Raw genomic sequence first — 15,000 nt, 5'->3', positions numbered from 1 at the left:
TTATTATTATTTTTTTTTTGGTATTGTTGCGTGCGCACACACACACACACACACACACACACACACACACACACACACACACACACACACACACACACACACACACACACACACACACACACACAGTGAGGACATTCATTCACAGAATGCATTCTCTAGTCCCCGACCATAACCTTAACCATTACAACTAAATGCCTAAGGCTAACCCTAACCTCAACCCAAGTCTAAGTCTTAACCTTCATACAGCCCTTTGAAGGTGTGTGAGAAAGTGAGGACTGGCAAAAATGTCCTCACTCTCCTAAAATGCCCTGGTATAAAACTCCAATTCATCACATTACATTACATTACATTACGTCATTTGGCAGACGCTTTTATCCAAAGCGACTTACATTAACACATTTTTGTCAGCAATAGAGCAATCAACTATGTAACACAGTCTATGACAACTACAACTTCTGAAGGAACAGTGGTACAAGTTTAGTTTAGGTTAGTATTTTTATTTTTATTTTTTTAGAAAGAGAGAGAAAGAAGTTAGATCAAGAAGGGCCCAGATGGAGCTCAACACACACGCATGCACACACACACAAGTGCACGCACGCACACGCACACGCACACGCACACACACACACACACACACACACACACACACACACACACACACACACACACACACACACACACACACACACACACACACACACACTCTCTCTTGAAGAAGAAGAGGAGGAGCCAGACATAAAATAGTACGGTAGATGTTGTGACATTTAACTATTCATCTAATACACTCATAGATTGTCCAATATGTCTTCATTGGGAATGGCGTAAAAAGGCTTTGATCATACTGTAAATACTAGCTGCGTCTGCAGATTGCAGTGATATCAGATAGGCATCATTTGAGCAGGAGCAGCCAGTATTGGGGAAAAGTGTGTGTTTAGACAGGGAGATATAATTATTGAGAAAATAAATATGCATATTAATTCGAAAAGATCTATTTGCATTAAAGGCTGCTCAAGTCGAACTTCAGAGACTGACCCTCCCGCTCTCCCAGGAAGGGACTCACAGCTTGTCAGGAACTCAAACAAACTACAATGTCCAGCTGAGAGATACCATCTCCTATATGTGTGCACACTCCTAAATGACATTGGGATTCTAGATTTGAGCTATTAGAGTTTAGCTTAGATAATGGGAACTTTTTTTTTAAACTACAGACTGTAACTCCCATGCGAGTTACAGTCACCTGACAATGCACGCTTGCACATCCACTTTTATCCTGTAAATCTGCCAGTGAAGATGATCTATCTTCACTTCATCTCTTGAGGTATTCTCAACATGCTCTCTTGCTGTAATTGATTGTTGTGTTATCTTCAATACTCAATATGAGCTCTGTTCTTATCTGGATTCTTCTCTCTGCAGCTGCAATGGCAGAAGAATTTAGTATGATGTAGCAATAATCGTGCATTCCTTTATAACTGGGGACTGGTAATCTTACGACTTCAAAGGTCATGAGCTGGGCGGTGACGTCATCAGAGCTGGTATGTCCCATTCCAAACTCGTAGGAGTCTCAGCAGCCCCAACCTCAAAAATCCAAGATGGCTGCGCCGCGCAACAACAGTAGTAGTATAATCGTAGTAATGTTGTTTAGCACTTCTGTTTTGTTTGTGTCTCATTAAATCAGCTGTACACACAGCACTGCCTAACTTCTATCTGTGTGGACATGAGGCTGCAGTGTTTGTATGCGCAAATTGCCGCGAAATGCCATGTTGTCAATTTTATTGCTAACAATGGCTAACAATGGCTAGCCTGGCTAGCGACTGGATCTGACCAATGAACAGTGAACTTCCCAGCTCAAGTTTTCTGCAAATGGAACGCTAACAAAACGGATGTGATGTCATTTAGCCTCCACATCCCAGTTATTTTGCGATAAAGGAACGCACCATAAGTGAAGGAATGATTCAACCCAGTTGAACCTGGGGCGTCTGGGTAGTGTAGTACAGGGTTCAATTCCCGGCAGAGAGGTATACTTCCGGCTTGGTCAGATAGATATTCCTACAGACACAGTTGCCCATGTCTGCAGGTGGGAAGCCGGTGGGGTATGAGTCCTGGTCACTGCACCAGCGCCTCCTCTGGTCGGTTGGGTCGCTTGTTTCGGGAGGGAGTGGAACTGGGGGGGGGGGGTTGCGTGAACCTCCCACGCGCTACGTCCTGCCGGTGAAACTCCTCGCAGTCAGGTGAAAAGAAGAGGCTGACGACTGCACATGTATTGGAGGAAGCATGCGCTAGTCTATGGCTCTCCCCAGATCATCAGATATATATATATATATATATATATATATAATCAGTTGAACCTGAACTGAGAGGCCGTCACCAGATTCTTTTGGTCTGTTTTAGTCATATAACCCTTTAGGAATAAGGCCATATTCTCCCTGATCCAAGTGCAGTTGCTGGTGTTGCATGGAGGCCTCGGCCTTCACAACATGAAACTGAAACCTGGAGAGGAGCTGAGAGCAGAGGAGGAGGAGGAGGAGGAGGAGGAGGAGGAGGAGGAGGAGTGGGCTTTCCAAACCTCCTCAGCCCTAGTTACAATATGAGTGATGTGATCTCCTAGCGAGAGACTTACATAACCTGTCAAACTCCATATCATTGAGAAACTAAAGCTGAAACGTAAACTACATGTAATCAATTAACTGTTGAATGCAGACTTTCCCCTGCCTATTAAAATGGTAAGCTCAGATTTCCATGTGAAACACTTAACAGTGACAGTGCCACCAGGGAAGAGCCAAGGACACGCTGAAGGTTATTACTATACAAAACAGCAGACGTGTGTATTCCTAGGTGACAAAATAACTGTCATGTAGCGTATATAAAATTCCATCGCTTCCCATAAGTAAGGGCGTGTGTCCATATAGCATTTTTCTCTGGCAGAAAAGCGCTGGCAGAACGCTTCATCCCAGCGCCTCGGCTGCCTGAGAAGGAGTGCTGGTGACGACACCAACTGAAAAAAGACGCTATATGGACACTCCACCGAAAGCCACACCAAAAAGTCCCAACCAAATTCATGTTTTTGTTACATTGTATACATTTGCTCCAGTTAGGTTTGCTTTCAAACTACAATTATGGTGCTTTCTCACTGGGAACGATTGCTTTTGTTCCGTGCCCAAGTACAATTACCCCCCCCCCCCACCCTCCCCTCTGCTGGTCAGCTTTCACATTACATGATTTCTTCCGCGCTCGGGAGCGGAACGGAACACTTGCAGAGTAACACTTGCATCATCAACTATGCCTGGAGTGTATCCTCGCCTGTGTGTTGTCTATGTGGTTCGGTACGGGTTGCCGTTCACGTTCGCAAAGTGTTCCATCCCCGCCGGGCCCTATTGTGTGTAGGCTACACACGGCATGTCATGTTTTGCAGTGATCAAGGCCAACTGCCTGGGTTTTTGAATGGAGAAACAACAGAATATCGCTTCATCTGTTTCCACTGCACGTATCGCATTTTCCTTTTACCGATGATACACCCGACCTTTCCAGCTCCCTCAAGCGTGAAAACGTTTCTTTGTTTTTTGGGAATTTTGCAGCGTTTCCACTCAGTTTTTTATGGGTAAATTGAAGTTTCGCATAAAAACAGGTGGATGGGAACCCCGACTACTGTCAGAAGACTGTGGCTGTATTTGAACCTCGATGCAGGACCAGCATTTTTGTGGCCACGACCAAAGAGATCTCCACGTTTCGTTCGCGTTGGTTCATCTTTCGTCTGGGACAGCCCAAAATCACAGTGTGAAGGGGGGCATAAGTCATAGAGCGTCCACAACCTCAAGATTGCATTCCTTGCTGGTTTGTTAGTTGTAAAGACAAACAGTCTGATTTCCACTCCGTTTGGGCTGAGATTTGATGCAATGAATGTGTGGAACAAGTAGTAAAACATAGTCTGCTCTGTTCGTGATATTCCCCAACTTCCCGGGGAATTGTATCAAGCTCCCTGACTTTCCCTATCTGGAATGCACCGCTCACATTTCCATGATAGTCCACAAATGCCATGACCAATGACGACCCCCATCATGATTTTGATCTTTCTTTTGTACTTTCCGCATGCTTTTTTAAGACATGGAAACTGTCCAAATCATTTCCCCAGTTTTTCATACTTTCTGTGTACTTGCGATATTTTAACCCTTCTCACATCCACTCGCTCTCTCCGATCCTTTTGGAAGCAGGAAAAAGTCAAGTAAAAAAAAAGTGACATACAAAGAGATTTCCCATTTGCCAATTTGATCTGCAGGTGCCTGAATGGCCAGGCTCCTCAGGTTCTCTGTGACACGGTGCGACCGTTACAGGCCTCTGGACGCTCTGCTAGGAATGCCACTACGGGGAACTGTAAAGTGCCATTCCGGAAAACCTCATTTGGCCAGACATCCTTTTCGGGGTAACGGGCTCGTGCACACGTACAATAGCAAAATCGCTTTTCCGCTGTCGCAGCGTTTTGTGGGTGTGGAAACCAGCTTCCAGCTTGGAGCTGTAGAAACGTTTTCAGGTAGATGTACACAGAAGGGTGGGGGGAGGAAATGTGTAGGAAGAGCTGTCATTGGGTAGCTTTAACGAAAGGTCCCGCCCTAGTCCCGCCCTTCGAGCGTTAAGCCGCTCAGAGACGAGCCGCCTCTAGTCTGCGACAGCGAAACGCTGGGCGGTTCCTGCGGCAGGGGGCGCGAGGTTGAAATGGACCAATCAGATGCGGAAATAGAGCAAGACAGCCTATCAAGCTGCAGCGTCAAAGAGGCTTTCGCAGGAGGCATGCCGCCGAGCGTTTCATGGTGTGCACGAGCCGTAAAAGGGGCAAAAACATGGAATGCACTACCATCAGATCTTAAAATGTATACAGATTGCCAACATTTCAAAATTAAATTGAAGGTTTTTTTAAAAGGATGGTCAATCACGTGCTCATGTGTAGGGTAGGGAGATGTGTGTGTAGTATGGTTAATAATGAGCGAATAAATTATAACCTCAGTCAGTGTTCATCGTAAGGGAAAAAAACAGCATTATGAGCAAAAATCAATTACATATTCAGGTAAGTATTTAAGATATCGTGTGCGTGTGTGTGTGTGTGTGTGTGTGTGTGTGTGTGTGTGTGTGTGAGCGTGTGCGTGTGTTTGTGTGCGTGTGCGTGTGCGTGTGTGTGTGTGTGTGCGTGTGTTTGTGTGCGTGTGTGAGCGTGTGTTTGTGTGTGTGTGTGTGTGTGTGTGTTTGCATGCGTGCGTGCCGATGGCAGTGTGGACCCTTGTGGGGTGAGTGGCGTGTGTGCGTGTGTATATCTTTGTATACTTATTGTTTATACTCATGTGCAATTTACTGTGTATTAGATCGTAGTTTTTAACTCTTTTTTTTCTTTTTATAGGCCCCGTCTAGGGACAAGCATTGGAAATGAGCAAAAGCTATAAATGCTATGATGTGCTGCATTACGACGACTGTATTGCAAGTTTAACACATTTGTCCCTATCAAATAAACAATAAATGAAATGAAATGAAACTAGAATAGTTCTGCAGAAAACCGTTGTGAACACAACAAAAACCAAAACACTTTACGTCAATCTGGCGAGTATTTAAAAAAACCAGAACACATGTTGGCAGCTTCCTCTCGCAATAATGGCAACCTACAAGGCTTTATAGGAATCTTTTATATTTACAATGTGCGTAGCTCGGGCCATCTGCTGAGCCCGCAATCTGTCCCGAGATCCTCCCGCTGTTAAAAGGCCTGACCTCCCCCGGCACGAAATCTATCGCCCGCGTAATATTAAGAGACATAAGTCATTTAGCAGACTCACTCGCTGCTTATTTTACTAGATCTTATCAAGAACACTAAGCTGGAAAGAGAGAGCGAGAGAGAGAGAGAGAGAGAGAGAGAGAGAGAGAGCCAGAGCGAGAGACCATTAAAAATCCAGGCGATGGATCCCGCGAGTCCTCCGTCGGGCCGAGGCAGAATTCCCCTTCTCGTATGTGTGAGCATTCCTAAATCATTCCTAAATCATTCCTTGGGCCGAGCGCTCTCTTGGCAGCGGCCCCGAGATGAGAGGTAACATAAACATTTAGGAGCACGTGGGCTCCCCCCGGGCTTCTCCGTCATCCATCCCCCGAACTGTGAGCTACAGATTGGTCGGAATTGCTGGCAGGGTGAGAAAGCTGTTCCTCTCCCTCTGTATTCTCTGTGTTCACTTTTGACATGTTTCTGACCATCAAAGTGATTCCTTGCATAAGACTCTTTTTCTTTTCTTTTTTAACCCTTCATTTAAACATTGAGACACACGGGGTCTCATTCTCAAGAGAGAACTGGTTGCATCAGTTTTAAAGGGATAGTTCGTATTATTTGACGTCGTGGAGTTGTATGAGGTATACTTATCGATCGGTCGGTGTATTACCTGCAGCAGATGGCGGTTGACGACGCGCTCCCGGTTTGGATCAGCTAAGAGAGTAGCGCTACTGGCACAGATTAAAGTGGGGCCAGCAGCAAAATGTATTTTAGCCACCTAAAAAGAAACACCAGTGTTGGGGGTTCGTTTGGGTTAGTTACTTTTGTAATGTGTTACCTGTGTGCAGTTCAGCAAACCTGGCAGCTAATAAATGAAACCATTTGAAGAACATCTCATTCTAATTTGCTAATATTTGCCGATTGAGGAAAACGTTCACTCTTCTTTGTCTCTCTATTTGCCGCCTCACAACATCTCTCACTCAGTCTCATTTTGTCTCCCCCCGGTGGACGGATCTGGAGCTGTTCCCCCTCCCGCAGTATATTTTCCTCTTAATGTTTTTTCCTTTCCTGCACTCTTGCAAAAGATTGTATCAATGTCAGAGTTGCAGCATCGTTCTTTAACTGCTTCACCATGTGGAGCACTGAAGCCTTATTGGCCCAGACACAGACAACAAATTGGGCCTGGCTTCTTCTTCTCCTGGGATTGAAAAGGTGGATTTAGACTGCCATGCCTAATGATGGCTCTCTGCTCGATAGATATCGTTAGAAACATTGTGTCAGTGTGTTTTTATGCTGTTTTATTCAAGTGAATTACATCGGGTCAACGACATGACGTCTAGTTGGATTTTTTTTTACCGTTGACTCGGTTCCAAGTTCGCTTCATTTTGTAGCAGAGATTTGAGAGGCTATATAGGCTCTTTAACCCACCGAGATCTGGCTCAAATACCATTTGAACTCCTAACACATTTGGCAGACTTGGAGCACCAGATGGGACAGGTTTGCTGGTTTAAGACTATTGCATTTTGGTCCGATCGGCCGCACAAGGGAATCTCATCTAGAACCTGCAGAAACCCATGGTGGAGCTGGCTCAAAAGTCCAGTTTAGAAGGATCTATGTTAGCCCAAAGTTAAAAAGGTCCACATTCACGTCATATTGGATTTAGCGTAAATACGAGCTGTTTGACTGAGAAAACACATTCACCTCATTATCCTAGTCGTGCATTTTTTTTTGCAGGCTTCAAAATCTCACATATGGCATCATGAAGTGTATTAGTGTGTCAACACACAGCATAGAACCCACGGTTATCGGCGGTCCAAAGTAATATATATTTTTAATTATCAGACTAAAACAATCAAACTCTTCTGATATAATGTCTTCTGATATAATGTGAACACGGCATGAGGATAGGCTGAAAAGCACAAGTAGGCCGCCTAGTGTATTTGAAATATCTCACCGTCGAGTTGATTTGATCCCCCTGGTCTCCTCCTCACTACCCCAACGTCAAGCCTAGACTATCAACAACGCTGACCCCCTGACCTCTGTCCTACAGTCTGACCCGTAAAGGCAGACACAATAGGCCAGGCTGGGGCGCCATCCTCTCCGTTTTCACTACAAAGCCAAACAAAGTCACCCCCGGTCAAGAGCCTGTCCAGCAGCACAGAGTAATGTCTTCCTCTGCCTGATAGAGGGAGAACTAAGCCCAGAGCACAGCGCACACTCACCAGCACACTACTTTCTACAGTATGTGTGCGCATGTTTATGTATGCACATGTGTGCTGTATGGATAGACACAGCTTATGCATATGTTTGTTGAATGTGTTTCAATTTTTGCATGTGTGTGTCTATGTGTGTGTGTGTGCGTGCGTGTGCTTGACAGCAGGCCAGTGGCTGAGCCAAGAACAACCCTATTGCCTGTCTGCTTCCTTCCTTCCAATCAGGGTAGAGAAGGGGCGGGCCCTCCAGTGATAACCTGCTCAGGAAGCCCCTAGAGAGTCGCCAATCACCGACATTATCACCGCCAGAGATGTTTGGATTCAAAACAATCTCAAACAATGATACTGAAAAGACTGGCCAGTAATACTGAAGCACAATGTTTAGCGATTATGAACACGCTTCAAGCAAAAGGGGGAGGGGTGTGTGTGTGTGCGTGTGTGTGTGTGTGTGTGTGTGTGTGTGTGTGTGTGTGTGTGTGCGTGTGCGTGCGTGCGATGCGTGCGAGTGTGTGTGTGTCTGTGCGCGCGCATGCTTACCCCCATTCTGAGTGATGTACCTCACCCAGGGCAGAGCCTGGTAGCCACTCTTCTCGATGATCTTCAGGTAGCGTACCTGTACAGAGGCGAAAAGAGAGGCGCGGGTCAAGGCCAGGATAGCACACCTCAAACTGCATTGGATTTCTTTGGTTTATGATCACCTCCGCCAAGGACGTTATGTATCCGGTGCTGTTTGTCAATTTGTTTGTCTGTTTGTCACCAGGATTATGGACACATTCTAGGCCCGATTTTCGTGAACTTTGGTGGAAGGGTGTAGCACATATGGGCCATCAGGGCCAAGGAAGAGCCCATTACATTTTGGAGCGGTACCGGTCAGATCCGACTCACGAACAAGCCTCCCAAACAAGCAGTTGGCCTTGGCGGTGGTCTGCGCTCTCCGAGTGCCCTTCTAGTATATTTATATATTTAGCTGCAAGGCTCTGGGAATCAACGCGTTCACCTCTAAAATTGTCACGGGTCCATTTTTAGAGGTGCTAATTGCTTAAAGATGGCTCAAAAAACATGTTTTTTTTATGAAGTGATTACATGTTTTTGTACAAAAGCTGCAGCAGTAACTGCCAGAGTTGGACAGATGTTGTGGATTAAAAGCAGGATTTAGTGAATATCCAGGTACCTCAAAAATGTAATTAAATACAGTATGTGTTACGCAAGAAGAAACACACTACCTGTTAGCCAGCTGGTAAGAGAAAAGGCCAGGCTACCAATAGAAGGTGGATATATACCGTATAAGCTACAGGTGACGGTGGATATATATATATATATATATATATATATATATATATATATATATATATATATATATATATATATATATATATATATTGTCACGGTTTCATATAACATAGAACTATTCAACGGGGTAGTTAGCATTAGCATGAACAGTGATGGCCACCATGGCTGAACTACGAAAAAAGAAACTCGGACTGCATCAACAGCAAAGCCAAGATGTCTCAGCAGTACTACTGATTGACAGGTGATTTGTGGGTAGTGAAGTCCAGGAAGCCCACAGCAATGAGCGCTGATCACCAATATGTTTCCTAAATCCAAAAGCCAACGACCACTTTGAATCGCATTGAGTTTCCCATGTTTTGTGATTTGTCTGTAAGTTTCTGGGACTATGTTCAATAGGTTTAAGTGGGTACGTCATGTTATGCAACGAGCAGATGCCAGCAGAAATGGCAGAGGGAATGTATTTTCCCACAGAGGGGAGAGACGCCACTCAGGCTTGTTTGAAGAAGTGGTGAAGAAACTCACAAATATGAACAAACCTACGGAAGGAACTGGCACTTCTCAATAAAGCTGGGAGATTTCATCAAGCGTCCTCTTGCAAAATGATCCTAAAAGCACGGCATAAACTGCAGATTGCATAATGCCCCATAACTGATTTTTGTGTGTGCCAAAATCACACCAAACCGCAAGCTAAAACTGTCAGTGCGAGCACAAAGTAAATAGCCCCGAGTTTGATGGGGGACGTTTCAAACCTCGGTATGTCTCTAGGAGGGTGCTGTGTCAAATCCAACTGCTATAAAAACGTGGAAGACAATAGAGAACAGGAACGAGGTGGCCTGAGAAGCAGAGGGAAAGAGACAGAGAGAGAAAGAGAGACTGCGCATGCCACATAGACACAAGTACAGTATACCATCTGTGTGTCGTGATACCTATTGACCGTACAAACCCAGCACCAAGTATAGTATCGAAACTTCTCCAGTCAAACGATCCCTGCATTCGATCATTTTTGTACACAGATCTAGAAAAGAATTACTATTTGTATGGCTTAACTCGCAGCCAATCACAGCATTCTTCGATTTAATGCGACGTGCGATTGGTCCACTACCGCAGCAGCTACAACCCATACAGTCTGTGGTGGGGAAGTCGCCCAAAAAATTCAAAAGTATGGCTAAAGATGGGGTATTGAATAAAGTACTCTATTGGAATGGTATCACTTAGTTTAAAGCTGCATTCTGCAATGTTTTTGTGTTAAATGGCTCTATATTCTGACAGCAATCATCACTGAAATAGAGTGTTTGGTCAGTAACTTGGAACCCCCAACCCCCCAACTGTCCTCTATCTCTCTCCTGTAGTCCTGCTGCATGCAGGGCGGACGTATCTCCGCAACTGTAACTCGTAGAGACTTAAAGTTGACAGTTTCTGGGACACGGAAGCTCAGATCGTGATACCTTAATAGAACTATATGTATTTTTTCACCCCGAATCCAATGCTGCCAATCCCTGAGTCTCTATGAGTTACGGTTGCAGAGCTACGTCCGCCCGGCCTGCAGGACTACAAGAGAGAGATAGAGGACAGCGGGGGGGGGGGGGGGGGGGTTGGGGGTTCCAAGTTACTGACCAAACACTCTATTTCAGTGATGCTGAAATGATTGCTGTCAGAATATAGAGCCACGTAACACTTATTTTAACACAAAAACATGGCTGAATGCAGCTTTAAGGGTACTGCTGGTATTGGTATTGGTATCGTCATTTCTTAAACGATACGCAGCCCTAACAAGTACACAGAAGGAGAGCAAGAAAGAGATACGGGAAGAACAAGAAGACAAAGGAAAAAGATAGACAGAGACATAGAGAGGGGGGGGGGGGTGAAAGGAAGGCTTGCATCCCCCATCTTCACCAAAGATCAGATTTACACACCATGAAAACATCATCAGTTACACCAAAGGCAATAAAGACAACACAGATAGAGTACATATTCATAGAGGAGAAGGAGGGAGAGGGAGAGAGCGAGAGCGGGGGGGGGGGGGAGGGGAACGAAAGAGGAATTGCATCCTAAATCTTCGCCAAAGATAAAACGCTGGAACGGAGCGGGTCAGGAAGTGAACGCGGCGGTGGAGAGATGTGACATTGTGTATAAATGGCCTCGGTACTCCCACAGCGCAATTCGCATCACATAAATATAGTTGATATTTTGATCCGTTCCATATGGAGGCCAATGCATCTCAGCTCTGAGAAATGAGCCTCTTTAACAGTGGGCGAAAACATCCATCTAGACACTGGATATAATAATGAAGAAAGCCACAGACCAAAGGCAAGATAAAGACTTGTACAACAACGTCTCTCTTGTCTCAGTTCACATCAGTTAGGGATTATCAAGCTTAATGCTTCAAAACACAATGACAGCTCTGTGTGAATATGGTGGACTGGTGTGAAGTTGTTTCAATGGAGCTGCTGCTTAACGGGCAAAAAATCTGCACTTCGTTCGGGGACAATAAAGAGTATTGTATCATGTAAAGTGACTAAGTGACAGGACTAAACAGACAAGACTGTGTGTGTGTGTGTGTGTGTGTGTGTGTGTGTGTGTGTGTGTGTTTTATTGTACTTTGATCTGATGGACTGAACTCTGTACCTCTGGTGGCGTCCAACACAATTATAGCCTGGATTATGTAGTATTTAGATATATGGACGATGCATCAGTGCGTCTCTGACTGTGTCTATATTTCAGGGCCGCTGACAGATTTACATACTGTGTTTGCAGCACACACACATGGCCCTCACACTAGCGCGGCCCGTCTCCGCTGCCAATATGTGTCTGTGTTTCGCTAGCCTTATTTTGTCTCTTTATATCGCAGAGCCATATATCCTGCATTGCTTTCATTGTGACAGCAAAGGCAGCATGGCAGATGTCTGTTGAGGCATATGACTACATGCTTTGTTGTTGCTCTGGAGGACGGCTGACATGGGACCACATCCAAGCTCAGACACTCTGTACGTATGGAGGAAATTACCAGGAAAATTACCACACAGGTTTAGAGCTGCAACAAGTTCTCATTCACCTATATGTTGTACCATCACTCAATGTCCTTTAAAGTGTTAGCATGCCTACTGTCGTTCAACATAGTGTACGCTAAAGTGTTAGCATGGAGCCTACTATCACTCGACATAGTGTATGCTAAAGTGTTAGCATGGAGAGCCTACTATCACTAAACATAGTGTATGCTAAAGTGTTAGCATGGAGAGTCTACTATCACTCAACATAGTGTATGCTAAAGTGTTAGCATGGAGCCTACTATCACTCAACATAGTGTCTGCTAAAGTGTTAGCATGGAGCCTACTATCACTCAACATAGTGTATGCTAATGTGTGAGCATGGAGAGCCTACTATCACTTGACATATTATATGCTAAAGTGTTAGCATGGAGCCTACTATCACTCGACATATTGTTCTAAAGTGTTAGCATGGAGACTTGGAGAGGCTACTATCACTTGACATATTCTATGCTAAAGTGTTAGCATGGAGCCTACTATCACTCAACATAGTGTATGCTAAAGTGTTAACATGGAGCCTACTATCACTCACCCTAGTGTATGCTAAAGTGTTAGCATGGAGCCTACTATCACTCACCCTAGTCTATGCTAAAGTGTTAGCATGGAGCCTACTATCACTCACCCTAGTGTATGCTAAAGTGTTAGCATGGAGCCTACTATCACTCACCCTAGTGTATGCTAAAGTGTTAGCATGGAGCCTACTATCACTCGACATATTGTTCTAAAGTGTTAGCATGGAGACTTGGAGAGGCTACTATCACTTGACATATTCTATGCTAAAGTGTTAGCATGGAGCCTACTATCACTCAACATAGTGTATGCTAAAGTGTTAACATGGAGCCTACTATCACTCACCCTAGTGTATGCTAAAGTGTTAGCATGGAGCCTACTATCACTCACCCTAGTGTATGCTAAAGTGTTAGCATGGAGCCTACTATCACTCACCCTAGTGTATGCTAAAGTGTTAGCATGGAGCCTACTATCACTCAACATAGTGTATGCTAAAGTGTTACCATGGAGCCTACTGTCACTCAACATAGTGTATGCTAAAGTGTTAGCATGGAGCCTACTGTCACTCAACATAGTGCTAAAGTGTTAGCATGGAGCCACTATTACTCAACATAATGTATGCTAAAGTGTTAGCCTGGAGAGCCTACTATCACTCGACATGCTGTATGCTAAAGTGTTAGCATGGAGCCTACTGTCACTCAACATAGTGTATGCTAAAGTGTTAGCATGGAGCCTACTATCACTCAACATAGTGTATGCTAAAGTGTTAGCATGGAGCCTACTATCACTCAACATAGTGTATGCTAAAGTGTTAGCATGGAGCCTACTATCACTCAACATAGTGTATGCTAAAGTGTTAGCATGGAGCCTACTATCACTCAACATAGTGTATGCTAAAGTGTTAGCATGGAGCCTACTGTCACCCAACATAGTGTATGCTAAAGTGTTAGCATGGAGCCTACTATCACTCAACATAGTGTATGCTAAAGTGTTAGCATGGAGACTTGGAGAGCCTACTATCACTTGACATATTCTATGCTAAAGTGTTAGCATGGAGCCTACTGTCACTCAACATAGTGTATGCTAAAGTGTTAGCATGGAGCCTACTATCACTCAACATAGTGTATGCTAAAGTGTTACCATGGAGCCTACAGTCACTCAACATAGTGCTTAAGTGTTAGCATGGAGCCACTATTACTCGACATAATGTATGCTAAAGTGTTAGCCTGGAGAGCCTACTATCACTCGACATGCTAAAGTGTTAGCATGGAGCCTATACTATCACTCAACATTGTACTGTATGCGAGCGTTAGCAGTGTTAGGCCCCAAATCTCGGTGCCTTCCTATAAGCCAACACATGATCATTCATGTCAGTATTCAGTCAAACGTATTTCAATAGACGTCCAGTGGCACTAGAGCCCGATTAATCAATCGACAGAAAATTAATGGCAATTAATTAACATTTTTTTATATAATCCATTAATCGGAAAATCTTGATAATTAAAATAATTGTTAGTTGCAGCCCTAAATAGCACAGAAACACACACACACACACACACACACACACACGCGCACGCACACGCACACACACACACCTACACACACACACACACACACACACACACACACACACACACACACCAATATAGACAATAAGATGAAGTAGGCTTACTACACAGAGAAATGAGCAGCAGAGATGTGCATGCGCAGTTGCGCACACATACAGTTGAAGTCGGATGTTTACGCCCTTGTTAACAGATCAGGGCCTGTGTCCATATAGTTTATTTTGCTGAGTTCCAGTGTCTTTTTTCAGTTGTTCCCAATGAGGAGCGCGTTGGGCGGCCACCTAGAGATGCTGCGCCCAAACGTCTTTTTGCAGAGCGCTCCGCCTTTTTTGGGCGTCCGCTCCCAGCGCCTCCAGCTGAAAATATCTGAACTTTTCAGAAGGCCGCTGGTGTCGAGCGCTCCTTTTCAGGCAACCAATCATATGGAGAAACTATCACAACAAAAGACAGAAAAGCTCGATTGTGGGAGCCGATTGGCCGGACACTGAATACATGTCTGGTGAGTGTTGTGCTTTTATCACCATACGCGTGTGTTGTTAGGTTGTTGTTGTTAGCTGTCAGCTATGTACTGTATGTTGTTAACATACATCAAGCTAGCTACCGCTACTGAGCTAATGTTATTGTCACTGGGATGCATAAATTATATTCGA

General features: G+C 44.6%; 1 protein-coding gene across 1 annotated transcript in view; it reads right to left on the bottom strand.

Annotated features, from left to right (window-relative positions):
• LOC310786222 (AP-1 complex subunit mu-1-like) overlaps positions 1-15,000 on the bottom strand; it is a gene marked incomplete at both ends in the record, with an annotated part of 112,371 nt that overhangs the window by 78,926 nt on the left and 18,445 nt on the right. Inside the window, one exon of the mRNA XM_083647390.1 lies at positions 8,479-8,554. Within this exon, the coding sequence (XP_083503516.1) occupies positions 8,479-8,554 (76 nt within the window). The remainder of the gene's footprint in view (positions 1-8,478; positions 8,555-15,000) is intronic.

This window comes from Poromitra crassiceps (assembly GCF_964638095.1).
Source record: "Poromitra crassiceps genome assembly, chromosome: 12".
Lineage (NCBI taxonomy): Eukaryota > Metazoa > Chordata > Actinopteri > Beryciformes > Melamphaidae > Poromitra > Poromitra crassiceps.
Note: the sequence above shows the minus strand (reverse complement) of the source record. Positions and strands in the feature narration are given on the sequence as shown.